Raw genomic sequence first — 16650 nt, forward strand, 5'->3', positions numbered from 1 at the left:
CTTTTTCCCAGTGCACCCAACAGCTAGAGTGAGTGACAGGTCATCTCATGACGGCCTCACCACCCTCTCCTGTAAGGTCAGTGGGTTCTACCCCCGGGACATCACCGTGACCTGGCTGAGAAATGGGGAGAGCAGACAGCAAGAGACCTACTCTGAAGGCATCCTACCCAGTGGGGATGGGACCTACCAGACCTGGGTGACAATGGAGATTGATCCCAAGATCAAAGCCCATTATTCATGTCACGTGGAGCATGAAAGCCTGTTAGAGCCACTCTCTGTCTCCTGGGGTAAGGAGTTTGCGTGTTTGTCTGTTTTCCGAGTGGGAGAGGGGGATCCATTACTCTCAAACCCTGAAAAATTCTCATTCGGATTTCTAAGCTGAAGCTGGAATTTCCTCAGGGTCTGTGAGGCCCTGTCCTCTTTGGCCCTGTCCCTCTGCAGTCAAGTTCTTGTGCTGGAGTTGGGACCCACAGTGCCTGGGGCTCATGTCTTGCTCTCCAGTTTGCTGCCTCTGGGTCTGTTCGATACATCTCAGCAATACAGTGTCTCTGAAGGGAGAAGATTAACAATGGGACATTAAGGCCTGAAGGGACCATTCTAACCATCTGATCTGAGCTCCTGCATAGCCCAGGGCAGGGGGGAATCACGCCAGGGACCCCAGCATCCAGTCTGGTCATCTGTGAGCAAACTAGAGCTCATCCTTAAGAAAGAGATGCCCATTCCAGATGTAAAGTCTCCAAGGGATGGAGAATTTACCACATCCCAGGGGAAGCTCAGATCTGCCCCTTATTTCCAGACAGAATTGGTCTTGCTTCAGCTTGCAGCCCGGTCTCAACTTCAGGCACTCATGGTCCTGCCATGAGTGCAGGGGACGGGACTAGATGACCTCTCGAGGTCCCTTCCAGTCCTATGGTTCAGCAGGTTCTCAGAAACACGGCTCTATGGGCCCTTCATTCTTGTCCATGTGGCCAGAGAGAGAGGTTTAATGTTGGGAGCAGCTTGTTTCTGTGTGCATTGATGCTGGAAGGGAGGTATGGCCTTGGAATGGAGCGAGGAGGCAGATTAGAGCCCTGCATCACGGGGGAGAGACTCCTATGCCCCTAGCACAAGAAAGTCTAGGAATAATTTATTACAGATGGAGCTGCCTTCCAGCCATCTTTTTGCTTGGTTAAATGGGATGTGGAAAAATGCAGCATTTGGAAGTGCAAACGATTTCTGAGAGGGCAATGTGCACCGGGACTCTCGTCAGCAGACGGTTTCACATCACGATCCTGCTCCCACGTCCCCTGCCAATTTTTGTGTCATAACCCACATTTCCTTATTCTCTTCGAAATATTTTTCTTCTTGCTGTATTATTATGTGTCTCTTTCAGACAACAGGAGAAGCTGATTCGTGAAACTGAAAGTGTGTACAGAACGTGGGGTTTAACAGGTTTATATAAACCAAGAACAGTATTAAAATATCTCTATTATCCCCTCTTCACATCCTACCCCCCTCAAAAAACATGCATTGTGTCTGTAACTCCATTCCTGGCAGAAAAATCCAGAGCTTTGAGGTCAGTTTCCAGTTTGGCACCAGACTCCCACAATGGGACTGTGTTCTGTTAGTCATGAAAGTCAACCTGGTCAAGGGGGGTTAGGGGCTGGGAGCCAGGACTCCTGGGTTCTGTCTCTGGAAGGGGAGTTGGGGTTAGTGGGTTAGAGCAGGAGGGGCTGGAAGTCAGGATTCCTGGGGTCGATTCCTGGCTCTTGCACTGCCTCACTGTGTGATCTTCAGCAAGTCTCCCCCCTTTCCCGTGTAGGGACGATACTGACATCCATGCTCTCCCACAGTTCTGAGGATTGGTTAATGTTATAAAAGTCTTTGAGTTAAAGTGCTAAATATTTATTATGACTGGAAGTGGTAGAGACTGTGTCCAGGACTTCCTATGGTGGGGTGCAATGTATGGTGGCTGCACTGGAAGGGATGGAGCATTGCAGGACTCAGCCTTAACTTGGGGAGCTGACTGACGGATCCCTGCAGTGGGATGAAAGGGGGATTTTAGTGGTGGGGGAGAAGGGGATTTTTCCCCATTGTTCATTCTTTCCATTCCATTTCAGAACCAAATAACAATCTGCTTCCCACTGTGGCTGGAGTTATCACTGCAGTTGTCCTGATTGGTGTTATAATCGGAGTAGTAGTCATCTGGAAAAAGAAACGCCCAGGTAAAGAGCCTGGGATGGGGGGATTCTCTGGACTTGCCGGGCCCTGCACACCCGCCTAAGGGCAACAGCAGTTCAGGAGCCTGTGTCAATACGGTGTAACTGCCCCATTGCGGGACTGAGCTAATGACCCCCAATGGGAGCTGCTGGAGGGCCAGACCCAGAAACTGGGTGCGGGTTACAGTTTATATGGGGCTAGGTTTTCCATAGAGCTCAGCACCCAGTGGGCCAAGGTCTGTGGAAACTGTCTCATTGTGTCTTTCTCTCTTGCCAATTGTGAGCGCCTGGGACCTTGAGTCCATTACTGAGCACCAGGGGGCTGTGCTGGGCCAGGGGCCCGGTTTCTGAGCTGTGGACACAGATCAGAGTCGGTTCCTGCCTTGGGAGCTGCGTTCACTGAAATTTGCCTTCTCTCTGCAGGGAAGAAGGGAGATGGCTATGCTGTAGCTCAGGGTAAGTGACAAGAGACCCATCACCTCTTTTCAAGTGGCTATCTCTGAACAGCCATCAGTATTTGCTTGTGGATTTTAGCCTGGAGCCACTGACAGGAGATCCTCGCTCCCACTCATAGGCCTTGTCTACACTGAGGATTTTAGGGAAATCTCCAACTATTGCTCTAGTACCATAGAATCGTAGGACTGGAAGGGACCTTGAGAGGACACCTCGTCCTGTTCCCTGCACTCATGGCAGGACTAGGTATTATCTAGACCATCCCTGAGTAACCTGCTCTTAAAACCCTCCAATGAGGGAGATTCCACAACCTCTCTAGGCAATTTATTCCAGTGCTTAACCACCTCTTCCAGTCCTCTCTCCCATCTTTCATGACTTTTCAGAGCTATTGACTCAGATATCTCCTCTCTCAGTTCCTTGACTATTCTAGGATGCTCTTCATCAGGCCTTGGTGACTTGAAGACCTCTAACTTGTCTAAATAATTTTTGACTTGTTCTTTCCCTATTTTAGCCTCAGATTCTACCTCAATTTCACTGGTGTTCACTATGTGAGACATCCAATCGCTATGACACGTTTGGGTGAAAACTGAAACAAAAAAATCATTTAGCCCTTTTCCCATTTTCACATGTTCTGTTATTGTCTTTCCTTCCTCATTGACTAATGGGCCTACCCTGTCCTTAGTCTTCCTCTTGCTTCTAATGTATTTGTAGAATGTTTTCTTGTTACCTTTTATGTCTCTAGCTAGTTTGATCTCATTATGCACCTTGGCCTTTCTAATTTTGCCTCTACATACTTGTGTTATTTGTTTACAGTTTTTCTTTGTAGTTTGATCTAGCTTCCACTTTGTGTAGGACACTCTTTTGATTTTTAGATCATTGAAGATCTCCTGGTTAAGCCAGCGTGGTCTCTTGCCATCCTTCATTTCTTTCCTGTGCAGTGGGATAATTTGCACTTGTGCTCTTGATAATGTCTCCTTGAGAACTTTTCAACTCTCCTGAATTGTTTTTCCCCTTAGACTTGCTTCCCATGGGATCTTACCTTAGCAAACTCAGGGAATTGCTAAAGTCTGCCTTCTTGAAATCCATTATTTTATTGTCAGGTTTCAGAGGAACAGCCGTGTTAGTCTGTATTCGCAAAAAGAAAAGGAGTACTTGTGGCACCTTAGAGACTAACCAATTTATTTGAGCATTATTGTGTTGTTTTCCCTCCTACCATTCTTTAGAATCATGAATTCTGTCATTTCATGATCACATTCACCCAAGCTTCCTTCCACTTTCAAATTCTCAACCAGTTCCTCACTATTTTTCAAAGCCAAATCTAGAACAGCCTCTCCCCTAATAGCTTTCTCCACATTCTGAAAGAAAAATTGTCTCCAGTACATTCCAAGAACTTGTTGGATAATCTGTGCCCTGCTGTGTTGTTTTCCCAGCAGAGGTCTTCTTCAGTAGTGTAGAGTGGCTGTAGACACATGTTCTCTAACCTTGCTCCGAGAAAGTCCTAGATGATACAAGGGTTAAAAACACCTGAACCCCATCTCCTCAATTGCTCCACCCCTGCTCTCTCTGGTGGAACTGCATGGCTTGCGGGCATGGGTCCCAATTTTAGTAGTGTAGACAAGGCGATAGTCAGGAATGTATACGGTGGTTTTGGGCTGAATTATTATCCCCCTAGAGCTGTGCTGTGTGTGGCTGAGTGTGACCCTGAAGGTGTCTGACCTGCTTTTAATGTTACACTTTTGACTTACCTGAAAGTTGGTTTGGTGCTTGTGAAATCTGGGCCTGATCCAAAGCCTGTTGAAGCCAATGGGAGTCTTTCCACTGACTTCAGATCAGCACCACTCTGTCGCCTCGATTACAACAAGTTCAAATCCCCTCCTCAATTGTCTCCTGTAATTAGCTTTACCAACAGGACCAAGACTAAAAATTATGGGAAATATTTACATACGTTATTGACTGCATCTGAGGCCCTCTAATGTCTGGTATGAAGAGCCAGTATAAAGTGCACAGATCTGCCGGGCCCTGCTAGGGTGTAGTCATCCAGCTCTCTCTCTATGCTCTCAGGGGTCCCCCAGCAGGTAACGGAGGGGGTTTGAGAAGTGCCAACAAAACCTCCGCAGAGCACCACCCTACCTCCTGCAGCTGGCCCTCAGTCGTGCCTCCTTCCCTCCTCCTCGTTACTCCAGAACAACAGAAATTCACATGCAAGAGCTTTGTTAATGGGGAGTTAAGGTGGCAGGTGCTCAGCCCTGCCCTGGGCTCCCTGTGTCCTTTCAGAATGGGAGTGTTTAATTCCCAGAAGTCAAAGGTTTGCAAACCAGGATATGCAGAGATATTATGGCCAAATTCACAGCCATAAAAAACGCATCACAGACCATGAAATCTATAGAGATTTCACCGGGGAGACCAGCATTTCTCTAACTGGGGGTCCAGACCCAGAAGAGGGTTGTGGGGGGCGGAGGGGGTTTGCAAGGTTATTGGAGGGGATCACAGTATTGCCACCCTTACTTCCGTGCTGCCTTCAGAGCTGGGGAGCCAGAGAACGGTGGCTGCTGGCCAGGCACCCAGCCCTGAAGGCAGAGCCCCCCCCAGCAGCACCCTAAACGTAAGGGTGGCAATGCCGTGACCCATCGACAATAACCTTGCTGCCCCCCTCCCCCCAGCCCCTTTTTGGTCAGGACCCTACAGGTACAACACTGTGAAATTTCAGATTTAAATAGCTGAAATGATGAAAATGACAATTTTTTACATCCTGTGACTGAAATTGACCAAAACCGACCCTGAATTTGGTAAGGTCTTAATTATGATGCTTCCCACGCAACTCAAACTCTGCCCCAGTGGGTCTGGGAATAGGAACAGGAAGTAGACCAGCACCATGCCAAACCAAACTTGCCCTTGTCTGTGTGCCCAGCACCGCCCCAAATCTGCATTCCTCTTCATACCGTCCACATTGTTCGGTGCAGCGCCATTGATTAAGGCGGGAATTGCTGTTCATTGGCGGGGGGAGGGTAACATCTGTGGTCTGCGTGAGGGACCCCTCTGGGCACAGACCAAAGGAGGCAGAGTTGAGGTTGTTTAGCAGGAGTATCCTTAGCCCAGCATCTCCTGCTTTGCCCGCCGTTGAATGTTGAGTAGTCTGGGCTCCCGTTCTGACGAGGCATGAAGAGCACAGAGCAGTGCTGTCCCCCTGCAGTGGTGACGTTTTTCGCACGTGAATAATGGAAATCCTGGGCAGCTGCCCTGTAGACTGATCTGTGCACCAACCAGCTCACTGCTCGGGAAGAGTGAGGTGATGACTGTTCCCTTTGGATAGGAGTCCCCGTATCTACTAACTACGCTGAAACCCTGCCCTGTGAGAGACGCTAATATACTCTCTCTTCTCCGCCTCCTCTGCACAGCAAACGACCAAGGATCTAGTGGCTCTGACCTATCTGCCCAGGGTAAGTGACGGGGGCTCTAGCCTAGGGGTTCACTGCTCTCACTGAGGCCTCTGGAGAGAGAGACCCAGTCCAAGTCATTGGACCCTGAGTCTCCCTGGCCCGTCCCCTCTAGCAAACCAGCCCCAAGGAGCAGAACAGGGGAGTTTGGGATCTCTTATTTCCCTTTTATTCACACTGGGGGTGCAGGAACAGGTTTGCAGCCAAATCCCCCTTGTTTTCGCTGCGATGACTTTAGGTGTGAAAGACGCTAGTGAGAGGGATTTCTCTGTGGCTGCTGGTACAGCGTGGGCTGAGCTCAGCTTTTGCAAGGATAACTCCAGCTGCTTCAGAGAACAGTCTCCAGTGCACTGCAGGGAGGAAGCAGCAGGGACAGAGCCCAGCCCTTGGGGCTCCAGGAACCCGGGTCTCTGACCCTGGAGCTACAAGCTTTGTCAGCGGGGTTAGAGATTTTATCCACTGAACCCTGCAGCCACTAGGGCGACCGCCCTGACCGCAGCCTGCACTGTCATTGCAAAACATGATGGCAGGTTCCCTTTGACAGACGTTGCCTGTGTTTAACTTCTGCAGCTTAACTGAGCCTGGTGGAGTCCGTGCCACGGCCTGAGGGGACCCCCAAGAGAAAGACGGATGAGCTCTGCTCTGTCTCCCTACAAGAACCAGTCAACCCCTCCCTAGCTTTTCTCTGGCAATTGGAGGGTCCCGTGTGGGATTTCTGGCCTCGTCTCTCTGCTCACTGAACCATGTTTTGCTTTTCAGGTGTCATAGTTTTCTGTAATAATGTTTTATTTGCACAAAATAATTTCCAACATTTTAATGGATAAAAACTCTGTTAGTCAGAGTTCAGTGTTTGCCCCATTCAGTGTGGGCACGCCGTCCTCTGGCTGCGCGGTGCGGTGAGCTAGGTCTGTCAGCAGTAACTGCTTGTGCATCTGTGGTGGGGACGGCTTTTTTTTCTGTCGAATTTCATGATTATAACACGGTAAATGGCCGGGTCTACTCGCAGCTGGTCGCGCTGTTGCCATCATCAGCTGAGGACGTCTGTTGGACAGGAATAAGTGTCTGCGTTTAGTTTGTAAGTGCCTCTAATGTCCTTTTCACCATTCATAGAGCCATAGAAATGCTGGGCTAGAAGGGCCCTCAATAGATCATCAAGTCCAGCCCCGATCTCAGGCAGCACCAAGTTAACCTAGACCATCCCTGACAGGTGTTTGTCCAACCTGTCCTTAAAAACCTCCAACGACGGGGATTCCACATCCTCTCTAGGCAACCTGTGTGACGAAGTGGGGTATTTTCCTAACGTTGCGTATGTATACTGTGTGCCTCAGTTTCCCCCGTGTGCTGCATGTCTAACCCAGGTGGGAGGTGGGGTGTCTGCTGTTGTAGAGGACCAAGTGTGACCCAGTCTAGCAGCCTGGACCCCAGACCATGGCCTGGGCACTTTGTAACTTAGCGACTGATGACCTGAAGGCCCATCCCAACTTGGAGCCAGCCAGTTATGGGCAGCGGAGAGAACAAAGAGTTGAAGAGAGAGTCACCTGGAGACCTGTTTGCCCGGGAAAGAAGACAGATGGAAGTGGGGCCTTGGAGGTGATATGGGGTGGGCCGCAGAAAGGAGGATTCACTTCTGGTCTGGGAACAAAGAGCGGCCTGAGCCCACCTGGATGGGGACAGACCCTGATGAACGCCCCTGAGAAGGTCTTGTAATCTGCTCCAGGCGTACAATAAACCCTTCTGTGCTGCGCTGGCTGAGAATCGCTGCAGGCTCAAGAGAGGCAGGCATGCTGGAGGCTCAGATGGGCGGTACTGGGAGGCGGAGGAGAAGCCTACAGCTTAAACCCTGAGCAAAGAGTGTGACCTCATGTAGGCTCAATACTCTGAAAGGCCGGTTCCCATACGGAGCCAAGAGGGCACTGGCCTGTGAGTCTGTGACAACCTGTCCCACACTGAACTGTCCTTAGAGCTAGAGAGTTTTCCTAATGTCTAACCTAAATCCCCCGTCTCCTACTGTCAGTGCACCTGGAGAACACTTGATCACCGTCCTCTTCAGAGCAGCCCTTAATGCCGGGGTAGATAATTATTTTTTGTCAAGGTCCAAATTTCTTGGTCACGATATAGCCATGGTCCAGACTCAAGAGAAACATTTTTCACACCACAAGTGCCCTGTTCAACGACCGCCTGCAGTGCTGTGAAATGTGCCCAGGGCCTATATTGTTTATATTCTTAGTGCATTAAATGAAAAATAAAATCAAGCCATAGTATAGCCTGAAAATAACCTCCAAGAAAGATAATGAGGAGTCTGGTGGCACCTTAAAGACTAACCGATTTGTTTGGGCATAAGCTTTCATGGGCCCACGAAAGCTTATGCCCAAATAAATCGGTTAGTCTTCTTGGAGACCCCAGGGCATGGCCACTAGTTAAGTCGAGGGGATGGAAGGCAATAAGGGTCGAGGAAGTCTCCCTGCTGAAGGCCGAAGGGCTTCTTCTCAACGCCCCTTAATAGAATTTAGGCCTGGCTGGTTTGAGTAAGCTCTTTTGCTCTTAAAACAATGTTGCAGCCGCAGATAATGCCTTATAGTGTAAGGTTTGCTGACGCCAAGTTAAAGATAATAGGAGAGAGAACTACAAGGCCAGGCAGGACGTGCTGGTTGTTTAAGTTGCTAGGAATGCTTGTTAGCGGTTGCAGGAAGTAAACATTGTTGTAACCCAGATGAGGAAGGCAGAGTATTTGTGTAAAGTTTTAATTGGCTGATGTGTAGTGCAGTAGCATTAAGGAATATAAAAGTGTGTGTAATGACCTGCTCTGGGTGCAGGATTTGAGATTCTATTCTCCCTACACTTTGTTTGCAGCTGCAAATAAACTTTTCTGCTTCTCCACCCCGTTGTGATTATTGAGTGACGCACACCGGGTAACAAACCCCTGCTGTTGTTTGGCCTCTGGGCACTGGGTGCTGGCAACAGTCTTTAAGGTGCCATCGGACTCCTCGTTGTTTTTGGGGATACAGGCTAACACGGCTCCCCCCGATACTTGTCTCCAAGAAAGATGTAATTTATCTGAACCGTTGAGAAAGTGTTTAGAAAAATGTCAAATAGATGCAACTATTAGCATTAAAAATACTTTCAGGCAACAGGTTTAAGTTTTGTGTGAGTTTTGTCAAATACAGTTATTGTAGGCGTATCTGCACAGAGAGAGAGAAACAGATTCAAAACTTTTTCAGCCGTTTGTGGTTTATTTACCATCAGTATCAGAGTTTGAAAGAAACACTTAGTACACCTGAACTCTTCATCTTTTATGATTCAAGCCTTTCCACGAACAAACACCCACCCACCACCACTCCCAGATCTTCTCAGCACCGCTGCTGCCGAGCCAGTTTGCCTCATTCTGTATTTGTGCATCTGGTTTTCCTTCCCTACGTGGCGCACCTCACATTGGCCTTTGTTGAATTTCATTTTGTCGTCTGTTGCCCAGTTCTCCAGTTTATCCAAGTCCCTCTGAATTTTAGCTGTATCCTCCAAAGTGCTGGCAACCTCCTTCCCCCCACCCCGCAGCTTTGTGTCATCTGCAGCATTGATCAGTCTGCTCTCTGAACCTACATCCAGGTCATTAATAACGATGTTAAACGCTGGAGCCAGAACAGATCCCTGGGGAACCCCACTTAAGACCACCTCTTTTGCCCTCACAGTTTACAGCTCTCTCCTCCCCCTCGGGGTGCAGTGACCCTCTACGGGTTAACAGGACCTTTTTCCAGTGAAAGAGCCTTTATCACACTGTGAATATTCTTAAACATGTACATGTATTTGTTAGCAATCAGCAACTGATCAGCAGAGTACACTCACCGAGCATCTAATGCTCACCACTCCCAATAAAGCAGACAGACCTCTCCTAATGGCCAGTCAGCGTTGTGTCATCTGGGGCTCTGGCTTCTCCACAGTCTGGTCATGCAAGGGATAAAAATCCGAGCCGTTCTGGCCTTGAGCCGAATCCCCGAGTTACGTTCCAATGAGCTTGTTTTCTCACCCTCCGGATCGAGTTAAAATGAGAGTTCTTCTTACAATACCTTCTTCGCCAAGTGTTTTACTCAAAGCATGACTAGACGTCTCACCAGTCATAACCCCTCATGGGCTAAAGCAATTTCTCTAGCAACAGCAAAACCTTATAATTTCTGCTTATCAGCAGAAGCAACTTTTAACTCAAACTCCCACGGGCGCCCAGTCAGAGCCTTGCAGACACGCCAGGGCAGCGGGTCCGTCCTCCCTCCCGGTCCAGTCGCTCTGTGACGTTCCTGGGTCTGTCCCGGGGAGTGATGCTGCAGCTGCCCCTGGCATTCCTCCCTGCGCTCAGGAGCACAGCAGGGGAGCTGCCTTGTTCCTTCCCCCGTCGTGGGGCTGCCTGGACCCACCGCAGGCTGGGGAGGGCGGCAGGTGAGAGGCACAGATGGCCTGGAGACCCCTCTCTGACCAGCCTCCACAGACTGGGCCAAGCCCCTCTGCCTGTCCCATGCAGCCTGCAGGGCTTGCTGGGTTTAACTCTCACCTCCGGGGTGAGACTGGATCGTACCACAGTGTAACGGGGACGTGCTGGTGGCTCCTCCCTGGGGAATTTGGGTGCTTGGTGCCCAGGGTTCATCTCTCCTGGTGGCAGAGAGCACAGGAGCAGCCAGTGCAAACTGTATAGCCTTCCCCTCTGCTCATGGGTGGCTGGGCTTAAAGATGCCTCTGAACCAGGCACCTTCACCCAAAAGGGAGCTGATTCCTGGCCCATCGCAGGGCGTGAGCTGGCATCAAACAGCTCACTCTGGGCAGGGCCTTGTACCCTTACTACCCCTATTTCTCCAGAGTTGAAAGGTCAAAAATCCCCCTCAAATCTTCCTTTAAGAGATGAATAGTGTCTGAGCTGCGTGGACAGCGATTTGCACTAGTTGGTGTGGGGATGGGGGGGCCTGGTGTTGGTTGGGGAGCTCCCTGTCCATATCCCCCACCCCGGAGCCCACTCCAGGCTCATCCATACCCCCCTGCGGTCTCCCAGGAGCTGGGGCTGCCTCCTCTCTGCGTGATGAGTTCCCTTCTTGTTGGAGGCTCTTGCAGCTGCTGTGATCCGGTGTAGTTTCACTCTGTTGTGGCTGTGAGGACGACTGTGCCGGTTTCAGGCAGCCCAGGGGCTCTGGGTGAGGGAGCGGCTGACAGGGGATGTTTTGATCTAGAACCCGAGTTTTCCAACTTCACAGCACCATGACGCCTTTCTGACAACAAAAACTATGACATGTCCCCAGGAGGGGGGGCCGAAGTCCAAGCCCGCCTGAGCCCCACTGCTCTGGTTCCGGGGGTCGAAGCCCCAAGGCTGCAGCCCTAGGCAGGGGTCCTGTAACATGAGCCCCCTCACCAAAGCCCTCAGGCACGTCTAAGCCAGCCTGGTGACCCCACTAAAATGGGTTCACGGCCCACTTTGGGGTCACAACCCACAGTTTGAGACCCACTGATCTAGAAAGTTAAAATGTTTCTACTGGTACCTAATGGGCAGCTGCCCTTAATGATTTTATAAAAGAGAATGTTTTACATAGTCTATTCTTATATGTCCGTAGTAGCCGTGAAATACAAGAAACCATGTAAAAATAATCTTCTAAAATAACTAAACGAAACTTCAAAAGTATATTTTCTAAAATGATTTTTTTTTCTTTTTTTTTTAATTCTCTCTCATTGGCAGTTTCAAAAAAAATTGTTTTCATTCTGAATTGGATCAAAAGCAAATTTCAATATGTTAAAATTCCCCCTAAAATAGAAATTCCAGGATCTGACCAGCTCCCCCCATAATTCCTGCCTCCCAGCCCCCATTATAACACGGCTTTTGCCTTCATTATCACAGCCAATGCTGGTCAAACTGTAATGCAACTAAGACAGTTTAATAGCGCCTGAAACCAGGGATAGTCTGTTCTGTGTTTGTACAGCGCCGAGCGCAGCGGGACCCTGGTTCATGCCCATGGCCCCGATGGTAAACACAGGATAAAGGACAGTTCTGTGGGCAGAGGGATCTGGAGTGCGGGGAGGGGGGTGTGAGGCGTCCTGGAGCCAGCAGAGGGCAGCAGCGACCTCCTGGCAGACCTGTCCTCCAGCTCCTGTCTCCGGGGTCCTGAGTCCTGGTTCTGTCCCCAGCCTGTGCTGGAAAATGCACAAAGAGCAGGACTGACCTGCCTCTCCCGCAGTGTGATCCTCACACAGAGACTCCAGCTCCGGCCCAACAGCACTCACAGGGCAGCTGAATTTTCTGGGGGAAAATTGGCTAAATATAGGGTTCACAACCAATCATTCCTTAAAATGTCCCCTCGTGTCTCACTTTCCTAATCTAGCCTTTCTCAAAGGCCAGGTGAGCTGATCAGAATGGGGCCTTCTGTCCTTAACAGCTTTGAATCTGGGGAAAGACCGGAGGGCCGGTCTTGCCCCGCAGTGACTCACGTCTGGATGCCACGGTGACGGGCCCCAGGGGAAACCCCACAGCGGTCACGTTGACTCCCCCAGCCAGTGCCCCAGGGACCCCTCGTCTGGTCGCTGAGCAGGACAGCCAAGACGATGGAGCAGGCGTTCGGCCGCGCTCCGACAGGGCGAGGGGGCTCTGGGGCCGGCGTCCCTCTCCTGCACCTCCCAACCTCTCCCACTCAGCCCCGCATCCAGCTCCTCTGCCAGAGCCCAGAGGGTCGCAGCCCAAGGGGGGCGCTGTGACAGGAGGGCACCAGAGGGCTGTGGTGGCCGGGGCACACGGTGACCTGAGAGCCCCAGAACGGGGGGGAAGGAACCGGACGTGGCTGGATAGACTCACACTGGTGTGGGGATACCGGGAGGGGGCAGTGACATGCGGGCTCCAGAAGGGCAGATTTCTCCCACCCCAATGCTGAGCATCACCAATGGTCAAGTGCCCCTCCCCCGGCCCAGAGCAGGGGGTGATTGGGGGAGGGGGCGGTTAACACGCTCCAGCGCAATGGAGGGAGCTAGGGTGGGTGGTGATGGTGGAAGGTTGACTCCCGAAATCTCCCCAACCCCCTGCACTAGCCTGTCCCTTTGGGCTGAGTAAGAAAAAGGGGGAGCCCCTGAGAGCTGGGGAGCATGGGGACCTGTCGGGTCAGAGTGTGGCCTGCAGCAGGGGACCCTGAAAACTGGGGAGAATTGCAGCAGGAGGCTGAGAACTGGGAGGCTTGGACCTGTGGGGCAGAGGGAAGGGGCCTCCTGGGAGCTGTGTGGACATGGCCGGGGGCTGGGAGCTCTGGGTATAGGGAGGAGTCCCCCTGGCTCTGGGGGCACAGAGAGGGGCCTCCTGGGAGTTGGGTGGGCTGGGACCTAGAGGCACGGGGGGGGGGGGGCCTGGAAGCTGGGTGGGTGTGAGCTGGGGCACAGGGAGAGGTCCCCTGGGAGCGGGGGTGGGCGAGAAGCTGGGGGACTGGATCGGGACCCCCAAAGATTTACTGGTCTCTCTGCCCTGCACTTTTAGTTCCCAGTCCCTTCCCTTCCCCTCCCCTCACTTCCCAACCTGGAAGAGTCTGGCAACTTCCCGCTCCCGTTGGCTGGCCACATTCATCTTCCATTGGGCCCATGGAAAGAGGAACGGCAGGGCTGGGACCATCTGGGGTGGTGGTGGGAGGGGAAGGGGAATATGGCGGGTTCACTTGTAGAGCCCCCCTTGGGACTGTCACTTGATTCCTGAGCTACCACGGAGCCTAACCCTTCTGCCAGCCTGGGCACCCCTTGACTCTGCCTTGCTGAGCCAGACCCTGCAGGCCCCCTCCAGCACAGACCCAGAGATAGGGCCACACCCTCTGCCGAATACAGACACGGAGAATCCCTCAGCCCTGGGGCGGCTCAGTTAACAGGGTCTTGCCCCAGCACCCAGTGCAGCGCCTTCCCGGGAGCCTGAACCCCAGATAAACTCCTCTCACCCTGTCTAAGTTGTACGCAGTGTGAGTTCATATTATTCGCCCTCTTTCTCCTTGTAAAGAGAGATCTGCACAGACTGCTCTCCCCCCAGGGACCAATGACTTACACTGGGATTATTAATGAACAAAAGTGATTTTATTAAGTATAAAAGGTAGGATTTCAGTGTTTATAAGAGATAACAGACAGAACAAAGCAAGTTACTAAGTAAAATAAAACAAACACAAGGCAAAACCTAATACACTAAGAAACAGGCTCCATGTAATATCTCACCCTCAAAGATGTTCCAATGAGCTTTTTTTCACAGACCGGATGCATTTCTAGTCCGGTCCCAATCCTTCCCCCTGTTTAGTTTATGTTAGTTCCAGCAGACATCCTGGATGGTGAGCAGGGGCTTTCTGCTGACTGGCTGCAGCTTCCCTCCTGTTTCACCCCCTTATATAGATTTGGCAAAAGGCGGCAGTCCTTATTTCAGCTTGACCCTCCCAGTTCCTTATGGAAAAGTACCTGGTTTAAGATGGATTCCAGTATCAGGTGACATGGTCACATGTCCCTGTGAGACCCCAGTCTCCATACGTTATGGGCTAGCCCACACATCCGCAGGAAGGCTTACAGGAAAACAAAACCATTCACAACTAGTTCTAGTTAACTGGAGCCATCCAGTTCCTGAAATACCATTAACGGCCCTCCCTTCATCTGACGACATTAGTAATCCATGTTTACACCTCATATTTCTAACTTCAGACATGGAAATGACACATGCATACAAATAGGATGAACTCATTCAGTTGATGAGAACTTTTTCAATGATCTGTCACAAGAGGCAGTTTGCATAAAGCATATTCCAGTTACGTCATATTCATACTCATGAGCACATTTCCGTACAGAATATGGAGTGCAGCATCACAGGGAGACCCGGCTCGCAGGGGCAGAGGGCAGGGGCAGAACGTGGAGCCAGGCTGGGAGGGACACCCTGGGGGTGGGGAGCAGGGGGGCTCTGCACCACGGTGCCCCCTGGCTACAGCACTCTAGGCAGGGGCCCACACTGCCCTGCCCTAAGACTGGCCCTGGCCACATGCTTCTTGGGGCCGAGGGGAGCTCTCGTGTCAGGACTCCACCCCTGCAGCTCCGGGCTGAGCGCTGCACAGGCCTCCAGGAACCTACACTTCAACCTCCCCACGTCCGGTTCCCACAGCCGTTCCTCCCAGCTCTGCAGCACTCTCCTGCCCCTCCAGCCCATGCTAGTCGGCCAAGCCCAGACATGGCACTCCACCCAGGGAAGCCACTCCAGGAAAATGTCATGCAGAGGAAACTGCCCAATTTCCTCCTCCTCCTCCTCCAGCCATACATCCAGGGCATCACTGGGGGTGTCTCCCAACCCGTCCAAAGCTGTCTGCCTGTGTGACTGCCATGACACCTGGAGCAGCCTGTTTGTATCAATGACTGTGGGGATCGCACCATTCAGTGGTGTTTCCTGCATGCAGCCTGGCAGCTACCTAAGTGCCCTCTAAGCCGCACAGCTGTGCAGCAGGCTATCAAGGCCGTGCAGGCGGGGAGAGGTGCCTCTCCCTTGGCCCCAGGCTGCTGCACAGAGAGAGGGCTGGGGGGACTCCTCACTCCCCGCTGCAGCCTGTACGTCTCATCCCTAGATCCACCCCAGAGCCTGCACCCCAAGCAGGAGCCCTCACTCCCTGCACCCCAACCTTCTGCCCCAGTCCTGAGCCCCCTCCTGCACCCCAAACCCCTCAGTCCCAACCCCACCCCAGAGCCCACTCCCGCAGCTGGAACCCTCTCCCCCAGCACTCCAACCCTCTGCCCCAGTCCTGAGCCCCCTCTTTATGTGGGCTGCATCCACACAACACAGATGCTACCTGAATGCCCCTAAGGATGTCACATGAGCCACAGCTGTGTGCTGATTGGGCTGCAAGTGGCCCACAGGCCATGGGTTCAGAACCACTGAGCTAAACCTTCCAGATCGAGGAATGCATGATACCTGCAGGGAATAAACAGCAGAGCCCTGCTACACTCTGAAATTTAAAAGAAACACGTCAAGAGACTTCCCTGAAGGTCCCATCTCACCCCATGAAGGCCCATTCTCACATTCTTCCCCTCTGCAGATGAATGAATCTGAGAAATCCAGACCCATGTTATTCCTCCTCCTTCACAGCAGGAAAGTCACAAATAAACCGTCACCCCAAGGCCAAGCTCAGGACATTGCATTTCAAACCTCATGGAGACCATTATTGCTCCTGAATGTATCCATTTTATTAAATAACATGCTATCAAGTAGAAATGAAAAGTTGGACCCTACCCCTATGCTGGATAGACAAACTGGAGGATTGGGCCAAAAGAAATCTGATGAGGTTCAACAAGGACCAGTGCAGAGTCCTGCACTTAGGACGGAAGAATCCCATGCACCGCTACAGGCTGGGGACCGACTGCCTAGGCAGCAGTTCTGCAGAAAAGGACCTGGGGTTACAGTGGACGAGAAGCTGGACATGAAGGCTAACAGCAAGAAGGCTAACGGCCTATTGGGCTGCATTAGTAGGGGCATTGCCAGCAGATCGAGGGAAATGTGTCCAGTTTTGACCAAGCCCTGGCTGGGATGATTTAGTTGGGCTTGGCCCTGCTTCGAGCAGGGGGTTGGAGTC

General features: G+C 51.6%; 1 protein-coding gene across 9 annotated transcripts in view; it reads left to right on the forward strand.

Annotated features, from left to right (window-relative positions):
* Positions 1–9217, forward strand: part of LOC125629604 (class I histocompatibility antigen, F10 alpha chain-like) — a 42398-nt gene extending 33181 nt beyond the window's left edge. For 7 of the 9 annotated variants that reach the window (XM_075127390.1, XM_075127392.1, XM_075127391.1 and 4 more), the window contains 5 exons: positions 12–287; positions 2100–2204; positions 2622–2654; positions 6047–6088; positions 6656–9217. In XM_075127390.1, coding sequence (XP_074983491.1) covers positions 12–287; positions 2100–2204; positions 2622–2654; positions 6047–6088; positions 6656–6660 — 461 coding nt within the window. In that variant the 3' untranslated portion in view covers positions 6661–9217. The other 2 variants (XM_075127395.1, XM_075127396.1) reach the window with 2 other exon arrangements.
* Positions 9218–16650: the final 7433 nt, after the last annotated feature.

Source organism: Caretta caretta, chromosome 4 (genome assembly GCF_965140235.1).
Source record: "Caretta caretta isolate rCarCar2 chromosome 4, rCarCar1.hap1, whole genome shotgun sequence".
Taxonomy (NCBI): domain Eukaryota; kingdom Metazoa; phylum Chordata; order Testudines; family Cheloniidae; genus Caretta; species Caretta caretta.